The 17,501-nt window shown below is 43.5% G+C and overlaps 1 protein-coding gene across 9 annotated transcripts in view; it reads left to right on the forward strand.

Moving 5' to 3' along the window:
- KIDINS220 (kinase D interacting substrate 220) overlaps window positions 1–17,501 on the forward strand; it is a 151,760-nt gene that overhangs the window by 53,687 nt on the left and 80,572 nt on the right. For all 9 annotated transcript variants that reach the window (XM_065400824.1, XM_065400828.1, XM_065400830.1 and 6 more), the window contains exon 21: window positions 1,329–1,491. In XM_065400824.1, the coding sequence (XP_065256896.1) occupies window positions 1,329–1,491 (163 nt within the window). The remainder of the gene's footprint in view (window positions 1–1,328; window positions 1,492–17,501) is intronic.

Consider the following 17,501-nt stretch of genomic DNA (forward strand, 5'->3'; position numbering starts at 1 on the left):
TATTTTCCTGTATAAAATACATTTTGCCTAAGAAGTGCTGCAGTTCCGCATTTTGTCCACCATAGGCTACTGTGGCTCCAGAACAGCTGGCATGAATGCAGCCAGCTGTTCTGGTGCCACAGTGGTCTTTGGTGGGCAAAAGGCGGAACTGCAGCATTTCTTAGGCAAAATGTATTTTATGCAGGAAAATACAAAATTATGTGAGACAGAGGAATTCTGCGCTTCTGCAGATGCACAGAATTCCCCCCAAGAGTAAAAACTAAAACTGTATAAAGTTTATAACCATGAGATTTTTGTGTACACTAATATAATTTAACTACAAACATCATAATCAGATCTATAAGGGTGATAAATTATGAACCACTTTAACAATCTTAGTAATGCTACTTCAACAAAAAATACAACCACAACACAAATGCAAAGAAAGTGGACACAATAGGAATACATTATTAAAGTGTGAGATTCATATGTAGAATGGATTCACAATGTGTGTTTTGCAGAAGGTGGAGTCTTAAATATGAACTTGCATCAAAAATTCGTGTAGAACCTTGTTACCTGTGATTTAGAAGTTTGACAGTATTTTGAAAGTGTTAACTGAATACTCTTTCATCAGCACATGCAAATCAGGATTCATCTTAGTAAAGAAACCTCTTATCACATTGTTCTCATCAGAATGTTTGTCAACTACATGAACTGATTTTAGATCCTTTTTTCTGCCTTTAATAATATGCTATATTTGTAACCCCAAACCTTGCCTTTCTTGTTAATGAAGTACTGCCTTTTGTTTCCAGCTTTGAGATTTTCTTGATTTACTATTCAGGATACCAATTATCTACCTATTTCTTATAACCATGAGTGATATCTTCCTGGTGGAAACAGACAGAAAATCTCTTGGAATGAAATCATGAATTTTTTTAAAATGTTCTGAAATATATAGTATAAACGTATTGCTGTAGAATGTTGCTAGAGTCGGGCAGAATTACGGTCAGGCACTGTACAAACTTTGCCCCACAACTCTGCTAATGCACATTAATTCTTACTTGTAACAGGCTGGTAATTGTAATCCAGTGCCTGGCCAATCAGAGGCTGATAGTCGTGGTGGGTTTTGAGATATAGACAGATATCCGGTAGGATTTTTTATTAGATTACCAAATTATATCCTTTACATGTGACATGAAACAAATTTGAACTCCATAGAACTAATCTACTAACTTTTTCCTCTTTCTGCTGTTAGGAGAATACATGATTTTCATCTGTTATATAGAGTGTGACAAAAGATCATGCAATTAAGAGTTGCTTCCTTTCTCACCCCCTTCTTGTTTTTTTAGGACGTTTATTGAGAGCTAATCAGATCACTTTCAATTGGGATAGACTGGCTAGCTGGATCAACCTTACAGAGCAGTGGCCATACAGGACATCCTGGCTCATATTGCATCTGGAAGAGACTGAAGGTGTTCCAGATCAGCTTACTTTAAAAACCATCTACGAGAGGTAGGTATGGTTCTACTGATGACATAAACTTCCAATAACAGCTATTAAAAAGTCAGCATTTGCCAATATTTACCAACCAAGTCTGTCCCCTATATTTAAAATCTTTAAGTATTGACAGATTTTTTTTTAAATGTCTTTCACTGTTAATTAAAGCAGGTGTACTGTTTATATATGTGTGTGTTTATTTTATTAAGATCTGTACTGGGTGCTCGTACATAGTTGGTTAGCACAGCTATTTTGGGTTTTCATTAATCTAATTTTCATCCCAACAAGACATCCTTTTCTTTGCCAATCTACAGGTAAGAAAGTATAACTTTTAAAATATTAAAAGGGCCATAAGATGATATGAAATGGTGTTATTTTATTTGGTAATATATTTAACAAAAGTTCTTGAAATTCTGTCTAGACGCTCAGTGAAGCTTTCAGTGGTTTATTATAGGGAGGGCTGAAAGTACCACCTGTTAAGGTTGTCCAGCCCTTTTCATTATAAGACCCTGTTTTTATTTGCTTATAACTTTTGCTAAACTTTAATAATGTGTACTGGAATTTTACATGCCAGGTGTCTATCTCAGGATGAACTTGCATGGAAAAATTTAGCCAAAATGGTTCAGCCATTTACAAGAATGAGAGTAGGGAAAAACATGTTTTGCCTGTTGTTATTTAAAAAAAAAAAAAAAAAAAAAAAAGGCTGGTGACCTTTTTTTGTTAAAACGTTCTCAGGTTCCCAAGCTTTGAAATAGGGATGTGAAATTTGGCAAGCGGGTGGCCTTTGTGTCAGGGATTTGCCTTCCTGCACTCATGAAAATCTGCCCATGTTTGGCCAAGGTGTAAGACTGAAAAATCGCAGTTGACACATACTTGTGCCACCAACTCCTTCACCCTTACTTCACTTTAGGAGCTAAAATCTCCAAAGATTCAGCCCTCCCTGAGCATGTTCAAGCCTCTCTCGGTTCCTAGGGCTGACCAGACTGCACATGCACCATTCCCACAAAGCAACCTCTCAACTCTTATATGCGACCTGACCTCATGTGTGTCATCGCCACAGAGCAATTACAGCTCAACTTTCAAAGCATGGGCATGTTCCATACAACCCAGGGCCAAAACCAGACTTACCCGGTAATTACTGCTTCTGGCCAGAGTGGGGCCATGTACTGGAACTGAGGGCAGAGAGCATGTTGTTCCTGAGCTCTCAATAAATCCATTTCTGGTTCCCAGGCAGCATGGAGGAGGAAGCCATCTGATTCAAAAGCAGAGAGGACAACAGCCAGACAAGGAGGGAGGGAAAGGCGTAGATTGAAATAAGAAGTTTGCTGAAACTGGGACTGGAGTGGGGGAAGGGAAGAGAAACCTGGACTGGCTGGGTAAGGAAAACTGATAGCCAGAAGGTTTTCAGGGGGACACATTGAAACTGATGAGGGGAAAGAGGAACTGGGAGGGGGGAAACACTGACATCATATGAGGAGCTAGGGGAAGGGGGAAGATTGAGAGTAGAAACTGGTGTGGGTGGAAAATGGATGGTGGGGAGGGGAAACAGATCTGACAAGGGGCTGGGGGGATGGAGTAGAACTGGAATTGGCCGGCAAAGAGACTGGGATAAGAAGCAAAGGATGGGAAACACTGAGATTGTATGAGGAGCCCAGAAAAGGAGACTAGCAGCCAATGAGTGGGGATGGAGGGGGGAGAGAGATTGGATGAGGAGCAGGGAAAATGGGACTGGCTGGAGAAGGAGACTGGGAGTTATGGGGATAGACCTGGAATTGTGGGAGACTGGGACTTGGACAGCAAACCTGGAGGGGGAGACTAAGACTGGAAAGGTAAGAAGACCGGAACTGGGATGAGAATCCTGAGGGCTGGAGATAGGGACTGAGTACACAAGGAAAATGGGACTGGGACAAGGAGCCATGGGTGAAAAAAAGATAGGATTAAGTCAGGAACAGGTTGGAGGGAATGAGGAAAGGGATCAGTCTTGTGAGGAATGAGCAGAAGAGTCTGTACCCACTAGCGCACACTCCCATCCAGAACCTGGAATGGAACCCCTGGTTCCTTAGTCTCCCAATTCTCTGCTGCAAGAAAATAGCTGTGAAACCAATTGACAGAGTGTGTGTCTCATCCCCCTCCAGTGATGGGAGGCAGAGGATGACAAAATTCTACTGCTATCAGTTACTCTGTTAGCTCAAGTGGCAGAAGTGTGTGTAATGGATCTAAAGGTTCCAACACCGCTGATGATCCCTGTGGGTGTCAATATAATGCAACATGATGGAAGTTCTGTTTTTGTTTTTTTCCCAGTTTTTTTTTTTTAACTAGAAAATAACACACAAACTACATTAAAAGTACATGATTAAGGTTGCAAAGTCAAGGTTTCAATATTTAGGAAATGCCATAATTAGAATTGCCTGTGCAACTTTAATTTGGCCCACTAGAGCATATGCATTATGATTAAGGCTAAGATTTTGTCATGGTTATTTTTAGTAAAAATCACAGACAGGTCACAGGCAATAAACAAAAATTCACGGAAGCCATGACCTGTCTGTGACTTTTGCTGCTGTGGCTCCATGATTTCCCCCGCCACCGTGGTGGCTGGGAACTGTGGGGTTCCCCCTCTGCCCAGGACAGCTGGAAGCTGCGGGGGGGGGGCCCTCCACCCATGGCGGCTGGGAGCTTCAGGGTGACCATATTTCCCAAAGAGAAAACGGGACACCCCAGGCCACTCGCCCGAGGCGTCCCTGTTCCTCCCCATGTGAGGCTGTTGCCCATCCCTGGAACCCAGAGGAGGGGCCCCCTCAAGAGTCTGTCACCTGTTGCTGAAACCTTGCAGGGGGCCCTCTATTGCCTGTCGCTACTGCTGCCTGTTGCTGGAACCCTGCCAGGGCCCCGCTGGCTGCCAGCTCGAGTCCCGCAGTCCCTGGGGCTGAAGCAGAGAATGTCATGGGGGGTCTCTGGAAGTCACTGATTCCGTGACTTCCATGACCTCCGTGACATAATTGTAGCCTTAATTATGATACAGTCTTTAATTAAATGATCACATAGTGTTTTTTCCACAGGAACCCCTGTCTCATTCAATGTACAGGATGAACCTGCTTTGTGGATAAATAAGGGAGGCTGTTATCTGTAGGAACCCTGCCTCATTTGCTGCAGAAATTGGAAGATGTGTAATAAATGAGCATTTGAATGCTGCCCTGGGGAATGGGATTCAATCCCTACCACAGAGTTCCTATATGACACTAAGCAATTTACTTAAACCACATTTTTCACAGGTGGTCACTAATTGTGGCTTGCCCATTTTCTGGGTGTCCAACATGATACCCTAGGGCGGGGTGGGCAAACTTTTTGGCCCGAGGGCCACATCAGGGTTGCAAGACTGTATGGAGGGTCGGGTAGGGAAGGCTGTGCCTCCCCAAACGGCTTGGCCCCCGCCCCCTGTCTGCCCCCTCCCACTTCCCACCCCCTGACTGCCCCCCTCAGAACCCCCGACCCATCCAACCCTGCTCCTTGTCCCCTCACCGCCCTCCCCAAAACCCCCGCCCCTAACTGCCCCCCCCCAGGACCCCCCCCCTATCCAACCCCCGCCCCCCCCCCCCCGCTCCCTGTCCCCTGACTGCCCCATCCACACCCCCGCCCCCTGACAGGCTCCCCGGGACTCCCACACCTATCCAACCCCCCCTGCTCCCTGTCCCCTGACTGCCCCTGAACCTCTGCCCCATCCAACCGCCCGTTGCTCCCTGTCCCCTGACTGCCCCCTGGGACTCCCTGCCCCTTATCTATCCCCTACCCCTTACCATGCCGCTCAGAGCGGCAGGACTGGCTTATCGGAAAGCCTGAGAGGTGCGCGGGCGCAAGCTGCGGGGGAGGGGGAACAGCAGGGGAGGGGCCGGGGGTAACCTCCCTGGCTGGCAGGCAGGACCGTCCTGCGGGCCGGATGTGGCCTGCGGGCCATAGTTTGCTATCTCGACCAAATAAGCAGCAAAGTGTCTGACTCTGTACTCCTGATTTCCTTCCAGAAATTAGATGTTATCTTAGTACTATTTTTCTATCTCCATCCTAGTGAGGCCTATCACTGTACGCTTAATGTGGAACCATCTAAAGGTCTTAGAATCCTTTTTATGTTTCTTTTTATTCATTCTGGACTGTCACGCTGTATCCAAGATAATCCTTTCTACGTTACATTTCTCATTGTTCTTCTTTAGTCATTCCTACAACTTCAGTCATTTGAAGTCACATTTGGTCTGAAGAATGTGTGCTGCTTCTGCACCCTACACATCCTCATGCGCCGATCTGAGGACATACAGTAACTCCTCGCTTAATGTTGTAGTTATGTTCCTGAAAAATGCTACTTTAAACGAAACGATGTTAAGCAAATCCAATTTTCCCATAAGAATTAATGTAAATGGGCGGGTTAGATTCCAGGGACTTTTTTTTTGCCAGGCAAAACACACATATACACAATATAAGTTTTAAACAAACAATTTAATACTGTACACAGCAATGATGATTGTGAAGCTTGGCTGAGGTGGTGAAGTCAGAGGGTGGAAGAGGGTGGGATATTTCCCAGGGAATGCCTTACTGCTAAATGATGAGCTAGCACTTGGCTGAGCCCTCAAGGATTAACACATTGTTGTTAATGTAGCCTCACACTCTACAAGGTAGCATGAATGGAGGGAGGGGAGACAGCATGGCAGAGAGAGACAGAGACACACACCTTGTGTGTGTGAGAGAGAGAGAGGGAGATGCGCATTGCCCCTTTAAGTACGCTGACCCCACTCTAAGTACATTGCTAGATCAGCAAGTTGAGACATTAGCTGCTGCCAGCAAGCTCCCGTCCTGAGCCCTGCCATGTCTCTCTCCCCCCACCCCCACTCTATGGAAATGAGGTAAAGGAACGGGGGGGACGACACACCCTGACATTAGCACCCCTCTTCCCCCCGCCCCCCTTTGCACAGCAAGCAGGAGGCTCCAGGGAGTAGCTCCAAGGCAGAGGGCAGGAGCAGCACATGGCAGTGGGGAGAGGGACAGTTGAACTGCCAGGCAATTGATAGCCTGCTGGGCAGCTGCCACGCAGGGAACTTAGGGGAGCTGATAGGGGGACTGTCGGTCCACCCTGGTTCCAAGCCTCCACCAACTGGCTCCAACGGGCTGCTCTTTCTGCAAGCCGTGGACAAAGCAGGTGGCTGCCAAACAACGTTATAAGGGAGCATTGCGCAACTTTAAACGAGCATGTTCTCTAATTGATTAGCAACGTAACAACAAAAACCGGGACGACTTTAAGTGAGGAGTTACTGTATATGGAAGAGTGGATTCACCACTGCTCTAGTTCCTTCTTAACCATCTGTGGCTAGAGAGGGAGCATTGTGGTGTCCGTTAGTTACACAAAAGTTAACTTGCTTGTTTTAGTCTATTTGTTTAAATTCTTTGTTCTTTTTTATTTTCCCCAACACACACTGTGTGTCTTGGAGGGGGGGGTGTTCCCTGCCCCCTGTTGTATTAATTTAGATGTAATATAGGCATGTAAAGATGCTAACTTAGTTACTGTCTGACATTAAACACTTTTAAACGAGGTTTAGTCTTGGTATACAGAGACTTCAGCCTGCTTAGTACCCTGGCAAACACACCAGTAAAAATTCTTTCAGCCTTTTATTAAAGATAAAAACAGGAAAAACAGTTAAAGCATGTGAAATGTAAAATATTAAATAAGGCTTTTATTTTAACAACATCCCTTGTTTCCTTTGCTTTTAACTGTTTGGCAGTCTCTCAAATGGTATCAAAGATGGTAATAATTGTCCTCTTGGGGAAAAGAAAAAGGGTTAGCTGTTGTTGTTGATGTTTAAGTCCAATCCTGTTTAATCCTAGGTGGTGATTGTGATTCAGCTGGAGCCAGTAGAGCTGGCGAAGTCATTTGGGTTCTTCTCTTTGACCTGGTCTGGTCAGGACCCCTCTCAGGATCAGGATGATGAAGGCTTGGGGTACCAGATGACAGTGGGGGTGGCAGCCATGATGATGAAGCTCTCTCCAGTAGCCAGTTTCTTCTCCCCAAAGTCTTTCTGATTTGCCTGTCTTTGTGACCACCTTTTTGCCTCCCTCTGACAGCAGACCTACTGACCAGAGAATTGGGCATAATGACTCACCCTTGTCTCTGTCGTTGTATCTCAAAGCCTGGCTCCTCAGTGGCTCCCATGCATAATGGGATTGTTTTCTCTAAGTACAGATGAATAGTAGAAAACCATGCATGAGAAAGACTTACTTGCCAAAGTGGAAGCAATTCCAGTCCTGGTGCATCCTGCAGGCATTCTTCCTCTCCAAATCACACTTCACTCAATACTTCGAACACCTGCTGAATTTAAAAACCCTGGGCTTGTTACTGAGCTCCATCAAAGTCTATCTGGCTGCTGTTAACAGCATTTCATCTACCAGTCGAAGAGCTTTCAGTATTCACACACTCTATCACTGCAAAGTTCATTTAGGGTTTGACCAATCTTTTTCCTCATGTTAGAGTGCCTAGTCCACCTTGGGACTTTATTCTAGTTCTTAACGCATTGAGGAAACTACCTTTAGAGCCCATTGGGAGCTGTTCCCTTCTCCATTAATCCTTCAAGACCTCATTCCTTGTAGCCATTACTTTGGCCAGAAGGGTGGGGGAGTTGGGGGAGTCTTTCTGACAGATCAACCTTACAGAGTGTTTTAGTGGGACAAAGTGACTTTACACCCTCATCCTCGCTTCTTGTGGAAGGTCTCATCAGATTTTCACATCAATCAGAACATTCAAGGGCCAGTCTCCTACCACAAACCCCACACTTCAAGGAAAGAAGCCAGTCTTCACACTCTGAATATAAGAAGGGCTCTTGCATTCTAGTTGGAAGGACTAAGCTGTTTAGAGCCTTTCCTAGACACTCTGTCCCTTTCACAGCCAGGATGAAAGGAGCTCCTATTTCCACCGAAAGACTATCAAAATGGGTCTCACGATGCATTTTAGCATGTTATGAAAGTTCTGGAGTGCACCCCCGCACGCACACCTAGGGTAACTGTCCATTCCACAATTCATCTCTGTTGCCCTGCTTAAGGACACTTGCAGAGTTGCCACCTCATCATCTGTGCAGTTTTTCCTGGCACTGTGCTATTCTTCACTCATCCAGGGTAAATGAAGCCTTTGATGTGGTTGTTCTCAGAACTGTACTAGATCAGTCTCCTCAGCACCCACTTTTGTTGTTGGGGCACTGCTCGGGAGTCATCTAAAGGGAGCACCCATGGGGCGACTACTTGAAGGAGGGGAAATTATTTACTTGTACAGTAACTGGAGTTCTTTAAGCTGTTTTGTCCCTATGGGTGCTCCAGTACTCATCCTCATTTCTCTCTGCTTCAGAGTCCTTGCCTTGCCAGATTTCATAGCTGAGAAGGAACTGAAGCAGTGGCAGGTCCTCCCCTCCCTAGATCGGAGCACAAGGATATATAGGGTGCAGGCGTGGACTCTCGGACACTGCTGCCAAAAATCTCTGATTGAAAGTGCGCGGTAAAGCATTCACCTAATGTGGAGCACCCACGGGGCAAAACATCTTAAAGAACTCCAGTTGCTGTACAGGAAAGTAACCTCTCCTTTATCAGTTGTCTCAAGTCAAGACATTAATCTGTATCTAAGTTTTCGATCAGTTTCTGTTTGGGAGATTGATAAGGTTGTCACAAGTAGTTCTAGTTTACAAAATATCATTGCCTGGACTGAGTCTCAAGTTACAAGCAAACAATATGCCTTTTAATATGGTTAAATGTGTATATCTAGAAACAAAAAATGTAGGCCATACTTACAGGATGGGGACTCTGTCGTGGGAAGAAGTAACTCTGAAAAAAAATTTGGGGTCATGGTGGATAATCAGCTGAACATAAGCGCCCAGTGTGATGCTGTGGCAAAAAAGCTAATGTGATGCTGGGATGCATAAATAGGGGAATCTCAAGTAGTAGTAAAGAGGTTATGTTACCTCTTTGTTTAGCACTGGGGTGACCGCTTCTGGAATACTATGTCCAGTTCTATTATCTACAGTTCAAGAAGGACGTTGATAGATTGGAGAGGGTTCACAGAAGAGCCATGAGAATGATTAAAGGATTAGAAAAAATGCCGTACAGTGATAGGCTCAGAGCTCGGTCTATTTAGTTTAACACAGAGATGGTTAAAGATGTCCTGGTCAGAGTCTCTAAGAATCTACATGGTGAACAAATATTTAATAATGAGCTCTTCTAGTCTAGCAGAGAAAGGTATAACACAATCTAATGGCTGGAAGTTGAAGATAGACAAATTCAGACTGCAAATAAAGTGTAAATTTTTGACAGTGAGGGTAATTAACCATTGGAACAACTTACTAAGGGTTGTGGTGGATTCTCCATTGCTGGCAATTTTTAAATCAAGATCAGATGTTTTTCTAAAAGATATGCAGTAGGAATTATTTTGGGGAAATTCTATGGCTAGTGTTATGCAGGAGGTCAGACTGAATGATCACAGTGGGCTTGGAATCTATGAATGTATGAATTTCAGGTTTGGCTCATCAATATTATAGAATCTGTTCCTCAGCTGAGTGCACTCAGCACTCTTTCCCCTATTATTTTACTTTTGTAAAGATGTCTCTGTTTTGATACCTAAAAACAAAAGCAATAATATTTTATTTCCTCATGTTTAGGCTTGGCAGAATTAAATTTTTATTGTTTTTGTAATTTTGATAGTTAATATTGTTTAAACATATTGTATTTTTATCAATTTAAATTTTCACGGTTGTGCAAAATTATGGGTTTTAAACATTGCTTTCGATTTTTATCTATTGAAATGTTCGTTTATGGAAAATTTTGGGGAGTCAAAAGGTAGGGCTGGTCAGGCCACAATTATTTAATGACAGTAGACACTGAGATTCAAGAAGTTTGTTTTTTAAATGGTTATAAAACTAATTGTCAGCATCACGTCACTATATGCAAAGTAAATATTCTTAAATCAAACCCTAATATGTTATCAAGCCATACTTTTCTTACTTTGCCTATATGTAAATTTTGATTATTATCAATGAAAATATTTTTAGTCAGTTTTTGAGTGTATAATGAAATCAATATTTACCAATAAAAATCTAATCCTTCCAAACCTACTCATGTTGCATATTCTGGAAATAGTTTTCTGCCAAGGTATTTTCACCCTGCTGTTGCAAATTGCTCTTTTTACATGGACACATGCCTGAAGCTTTAGTATTGAAGAGTATGGATATGCTATGACACTTCTCACCTACCCCCCATTAGAAAAAGCTGCTTTAATTTAAGTTGCTTAATTATTTTCTAAATGTGTTTAGGTACAGGGATTCCAGATATATTCCCAACATAGAATATGTTTGTCATCGCAGTTGTTTTACGTGTATGACTAAGGTTAAGATTTTGTCTCGGTTATTTTTAGTAAAAGTCATGGACAGGTCGCGGGCAATAAACAAAAATTCATGTAAGCCTGTAACCTGTCTGTGACAAAATAACCCGGGGGGGGGGGGGGGAAGGGGTGGAAGAGGCTGCTGACCGAAGTCATGGAGGTTCATTAAAGTCACAGAATCAGTGACCCCTGCGACTAAATCGTATCCTTATCTATGACTATTGGAAAAGTACAATCTGTTAGGGAATGTATGAGTCACCAGGACTTCTAATAAGTACAGGTGTGCACTGCTCTCCTATTAGTTCGTGGCATTATATTTATACCTGCCAGTAACATGCATGAGGCACAGAGTCAAGAGTTTGGCTAGATCTGCTATGACTATAGTGCTTCATTTCAAGAATTATAGTTTCTTGTACACGCTTGTGTGTTATAATTGTGGTAAAACCTGTATTATACATGAAACACTGTTGTAATTTCTTTTTTAGGGATAGGCTGTATCTAGTATATTAGGATCAATAGTTTAACTGTAAAAATGAACTAAGAGCATTAGTTTAACTGCATCAAACTGAACCACTCTTCTTCTAATGCCAACTTTGCATTATGCACTGTACATTAGTATACCAGCAGATGGCACTAATACATTAATTATCTTGGCAAAGTACTTTATATGGCGCTAATACAACATGATATTGCTCTGTCATGCATGGTTTAGGATGCACTCTTTTCTGCAAAATATAATATCTTTGATTTATTTTCCTCAGAATGTATTTTGATTTTAAGTTTTATTGCAAAAGATAAATATCACTTTCACAACTTGTGTAGTTAGCTGCAAGCAAAAAGCTATGTTAAGAGTATAAAGATTGTAAAGTCATGCACTCAGTGTCAGAATAAAGGTTGCCTGTATAACTGTAGTTCAGCCCGCCTCTGCATATGCATCATAATGCAGCTGTTAATTACATGATCACATGCAATTTTCCCCCCAAAGGATGCCTGTCTCATTCCTGTTACCAAATGGCTTATGCTCAGAGGATAAATCAGAGTTGTGTAGCGAAGGAGGCAATTGTCTGTGAGATGCCTGTCTGAATTGCTGCAGAAGTTGGAAGGTGTGTAGTGAATAAGGCAGAAGATTGCAGGAAGAGAAAGGATGGTCCCATGCCTAAGACAGTTGAATACTGCCCAGCTTGAAGAATTAATTTTATCCTGGTCTCTGCCACAGGGTTCCTGTGTGATATTGGCCAAGTCACTTTTAACTAAACATTTCACAGATAGCTAGTGTGTGTTCATCATTTTCTGGGTGCCCAATTTGATACCATAGGATCTGATTTGCAGAAGTGCTGAGCATTCACAGCTACAGCTGAAGTCAATAGAACTGTGCTTTGTGCATTTTAAGTGTCTTATGAAACCTAAGAACTCTGAAAATTCAGGTCCTAGGTGTCTTAAACTGGGCATCCAAAATTAGTGGAGATGTCTGATCTGAATCTATCTGTGCCTCAAGTTTCCCATCTGTAAAATAGGGATAATACCACCTAAACTCATGGGGTGAAGTGAAAATAAACTTATTAGTGTTTTTGAAGCAGTCAGATACTGAAGTGTTGAGTTACATAAAGTTCATGAGGAAGTTAATAATTCTGTGATCGGAGCAGGGATTGAATAGAGTATAGTGACAAGGCATGGGGCCACACTGAACAATGAGCATAAAATAAAATATTGAATAGCTGCTCATTAATTGGACACCATAAATCATGTGCACTAAATGATGCAGGGATCCTGTGGAAAAAATGGTATGTGATCATGTAATTAAATACTGTATCATAATGCCTAGGCATGAGGGATCTGAATTATGATTATATGGTCAATCTTAATGCCAGCATTTCCTAACTTTTGAGTGCTTGACTTTGTAAACCTCAAGTTCTTTTAATGTAGTATTTTGTGTGTGATTTCCTAGGTTTTTAAAAAAGCTAATCAAAAAAACTGAAATTCCATCATGCATCATATTGACATCCACATAGGTCATCCACGGTGTTGGAACCAAATGTCTGCCACTTGAGCTAAGTGAGTAACTGATGGCAGACACATCAGTCATCCTTTTGTGGATCAACATTCGAGAAGAATGAGGTGCACACTTTGCCAGACGGTTTCACAGATATTTGCTGACAGTGGAAGAATGTTGAGACTGGGGAATATTGGCTTCAATTCCAGGTTCTGGAGGGGAGTTTTCTGTAGTGGTCACAGACTCTTCTACTTCTTTTCTCCACCTCCCCCAAGCATGACTCCTTCAAGCCTGTTCCCTTCAGCCTGTCCCTGTCCTGTCTTTCCCATCCCTGCTCCAACTTCTCATTCCACTCTGTCTTTTTGCCTTCTAAGTCCTAGTCTCTACCCAGTGGGAATCCTCATCCCAGTTTCCTTGCCCAACCTGTCCCTATCTACTGCCCCATCTCGTCATTCAATATGACTCTTCTCTGATCAGGAGTTCCTTGTCCGAGTATCCCCCCTCCATCATTCCCCAGCTTCCAGTCCTGGTCTCCTTACCTCAGCTCTTCATCCAGTCTCAGTCATGTCTTCCTGCACCATTCCCCGCTGGCTCCCAGACTAGTTTTTCAGCCAGTCCCACTACTCCCATTCCTCCCCAGCTCTTTGCCTAATCTACTCCCGTTGCTTCATGTCCCCTCTGCAGTTGTCAGCTGCTTTCTCCTGGAAGCCAGCAATTGGAGCACTGAGAGCACAGGAAAGAGTCTCTTTTCTCTCAGTTCCTGTGCCTGGTGCCACATATAGGCAGGAGGAGCAATTGCAGGGAAAGTCCTGTTTAAGGCCCTGTAGCCCTGAGCTGGAGCATGCTCGGTGTAAATAGAATCTTCGGAGAATTTAGCTGGCGAATTCTAATAAGTCTGTAATAAGCATTTGCAAACTGAGATTTTTCAGAGACTTGTAACTTGGCTAAATTCAGGTGTTTTTAAGCAAACGCCAAATGGCACATCCCTGACACCAGAGCAATCCGTAAACCAAATTTTGAGTGTCTCCTCTGGAGCATGGAGGCACCGCAGCTTCTCAGCAAAACAGTTGTAAGAATTTTTTTTAACAAGGCCAAACCCATGTATTTTCCCCTAATGTTCTTTGAAATGGATAAACCATTTTTTGCTGAAACTTGCCAAAAAAATTCAGCCTGAGGGAGACACGGGTGGACATGGAAAAGTCCAAATGGTAAACTTTTGGCAGAGTTATAAACAACTGAAAACAGGGACTTAAGATAGGATGTATCACTCCATCTTAAATATAAGCAGTGCTACAAGCTCTGCCTTGAATTATGAATGCTCTAGTTGTCTATAATAAAGCAGTTCTTGGGTAAGCAAAGCAAAACTTTGACTGCCATTATTTCAGTCAAGCACTTGACACCAAGATTATACTGTAAAAAGGGATTATGCTGTGGCTGGTTCCTGAGTTGTGGGTTATTTCATATCTTCAAGTTTTTTTTTCTAGTGTAAGTAATACGTTTTAGAAATAATTTGTATAACGCAAATACTCTCTCTAGATTCCTCTGAGAGGCTGTTGTACTTGCTGAGCACAGGGCATATGTTCCCTTGAAGTAGTCTGGAGCTAAAGATTTGGCTTGGTGCCCTGCAATGGTGGCCTTGTGACCAAATAATTTTCTAGGATTCTCTGAATGGTTATAACCTTTTAGTCTTGTTTTCTTTGAAAGAGGTCAGAGCATACAAAGATATTGAATTGCTGCGATTTCTTTAGACATTTACATCCAGATTGTAGCTCCTGTGAGATATTTCTGATGAACCTACCAGCTTGGTGTGTCATATGCCTTCAAGGCTGCATACTGTGGAGCTCCCTGAGGAGTTGGCTTTTCTGATGGAGAGAGATTGAGGAAGAGTAGGTTGTGAATAGAAGTTTTTTAATGTTAGGTTTTTTTCTGGATCCTGATTTCTGGATTGTGACCGCTCCCCCAATCCAGACTATTTGTATTTTTGCCCCTTTGCAAGTACCAAAGGTATTTCAGGGTTTTAAGCCTTTCCCATGCCTCTTCTGCCTGGTCCTCAGAAACTGGAAAGAATTAGAATAAATGACCACCACCTGTAACACCTTCCTGCCAACAAATGTTTCTACAGTGTTGGTAGTGCTTGATTAAAGTGTTGATTGAGGAGTAGGTTGGTAGCTTTGGGTATTTCTTTTGTGGTCACTCACTTTCAGCCCAACATCCAATGGCAATATAGCAAATGAGAAGGACAAATCCAGTGTCCAGGTTTCAGTGTTGAACAAATGGTGTCACGAGGCTGTGAAGGCTTATCTTGGCTTCTCCTGTTCTCTGACTCAGAGGTGGGGAGGCCCTGATGTACTACTTTACATGTGACTATAGGTGGCACTCACTGCTTTGAAGACGAAGCCTGAAAGTCTGGGGATTTCTGTAGTCTTCCTGTCTGAGCTTCTCCTGGCTTCTACTACTGTTTCCCACGTGGAAAGGAAACTGGAGTCTACTGGGCCTGGGGTCACAGGTGTGTTCCTCTGGGTATACAGTAAGAGGAATGAGCTGTACCTGATGCTGGATGCTTTGGGGAAGGGGCCCTTAGCATCTAGGATTTCCGTAGTTCACCACCTGTGAACTCTTTCTGGTTGTTTCACATGTGAGGAAGAGATGGGGAGGTCTGTGGGTCTAGTGAGAAGGAGGTTATGTTTATTGTTGGATTTTATTAATGTATATTGTGTAAGAAGCATAATGATGTATGTGTGATATTGTTTCTTGCTACTGTTTTGCATAAAAATATAATAAACTGAAAACACTCAAAATATAGGCACTCAATGTACAGCATAAATTTATATATACTTTCTTTCCTACAAAGTATCAAAGATTCTACAGTGAGAGGTAAAACAACAAAATTTGACAGAGTTGGGTACAGAGAAAGGGAAAGTGATATATGAAACTGAAAGAGTAATTTTTTTAATGGAAATGTAAGCAGGCTAAGGATGGAGTAAGTATTCCTATGGAGTGGTTATTGTATTTATTTGTAGTGAGAAGCATCTTGAAGGATGTAATTATAGAAGGGGAAAGATGAATAGAAATTTGTCCGTTTTAACAAATGTAAATGAAGTTTTAAGGTGAGCTTTAGAAAGGATTTAAGTCACTCAGAGGGTGTTGAAGTTACTACATATGATGCCACACAAAGTGAGAATGACCACTAACTTTGAAAAATTTTGAAGATAACTTTGAAGCTATATAAAAGAAGAAGCCAACTCCACAGACAGCCAAAGAAGTGGAAGGATTATTTTTGAGAGAGAGGATTTTATTGTTTTTTGCAGTATTTTTCTAGTTGTTGTAAGTTTTATAGGATTAAGGACTTGGGACGCCAATTGGGCAGTTTTCCCACAAAATCCCCACCCCACCTCCCTTCCAGCCCTCACTCGTTTTCCATCAGCAATGAGCGCCAACACTATTTGTACTGTTTGTGGGAAGCCCACACCGCATCCAGGTGCAGTATCTGCCTTTTCTTCCCTGCCCACATACGGGAATGCCGAGCTCTCAGCTTCAAAAAGCACCTCATGGAGGTTGCCATGGGGCCACACTTGGATCCTGGCTGGGGAGCCCCCCCATCCCCGTACATCAGTCTGAACAATCTAAGAGTGCTCCCCCTACCGTGGAGCCTCCATCTGGCTCCATTGGTACCAGTGCTATGGACCTCGTGCCAGTGACTAGCTATGAGCCACGGAAGTATGCACATAAGCATGGCAGTAAGTCTTCCTCCAAATCCAAGAAGGATGCTGCACCATCCGTGAGTTCCGGCCACGGAGGAGCGATACATTCCAACGCTCACAAGACAAAAGGCCACACTGCTTGCTGGATCCAGTGGTCCCAGTTCCGGAACTGCGTACCCCTCCTGCTCTGGCTCCTCCGGCGTTCCGTGACTCGTTGGTCTCAAGACAGATCTCTGCACCAGTTCTGGTTCTGTCTATTGACTTTGGGGAGTCTCGGAAGTGCTCCCGCACCTCATGAACTGTTCGCCCGGGAAAGAGTGAGGTCTCCGCGTGTTCCGGTGCACTCACCTGCTTGGAGGGCCCCATCTCCCACTTTAGATCTACCCCTGCTGGCTGTATTCCTTTTAACACATCCAATTCCAATGGTTCCATCGGCACAGCCATTTGTGCAGGACTCTGTTTCCTCTGAGTCTGAGGATTCGGACAGTTGACATGGTCCACCACTTCTGTTCCAGAGACATGACTACCACAGGGTTCCGGCGGCACTGTGGCAGTTCCCTCCTTTATTGCAGCCAAGAAGCGACTGGTATCCAGCTCTTTGGGCACTGAGGCAATAGCAGCAGGATCAATCAGGTTGGCCATATTACAGGTCATGGCTTCAGTATCCGCTATTGGAACCATCTCATTCAGCACGGGAGGGCTCCCTTGTTTCTCCACTCCGCCCTTCGTTGAGTAGACACTTGAAACTGGGGTTAGACAATGCACCGATCAGCCCGGTTCCAGCGGTTTTGGAGAGATTCCCTTTGTCATCCCCAGACGTGGCTGTGTCATCAACACCCTTGTAGTGAGGCGGTGTGGTGCCCCACCACCCTACGGGGGGAAGAACTTCCCCAGACACCTCACTAGCTACCCGGAGGAACCCATGGTGCTGGAACCCTCCGAGGACACC

The sequence above is a fragment of the Emys orbicularis genome, chromosome 3, assembly GCF_028017835.1.
Source record: "Emys orbicularis isolate rEmyOrb1 chromosome 3, rEmyOrb1.hap1, whole genome shotgun sequence".
In the NCBI taxonomy this organism is placed as follows: domain Eukaryota; kingdom Metazoa; phylum Chordata; order Testudines; family Emydidae; genus Emys; species Emys orbicularis.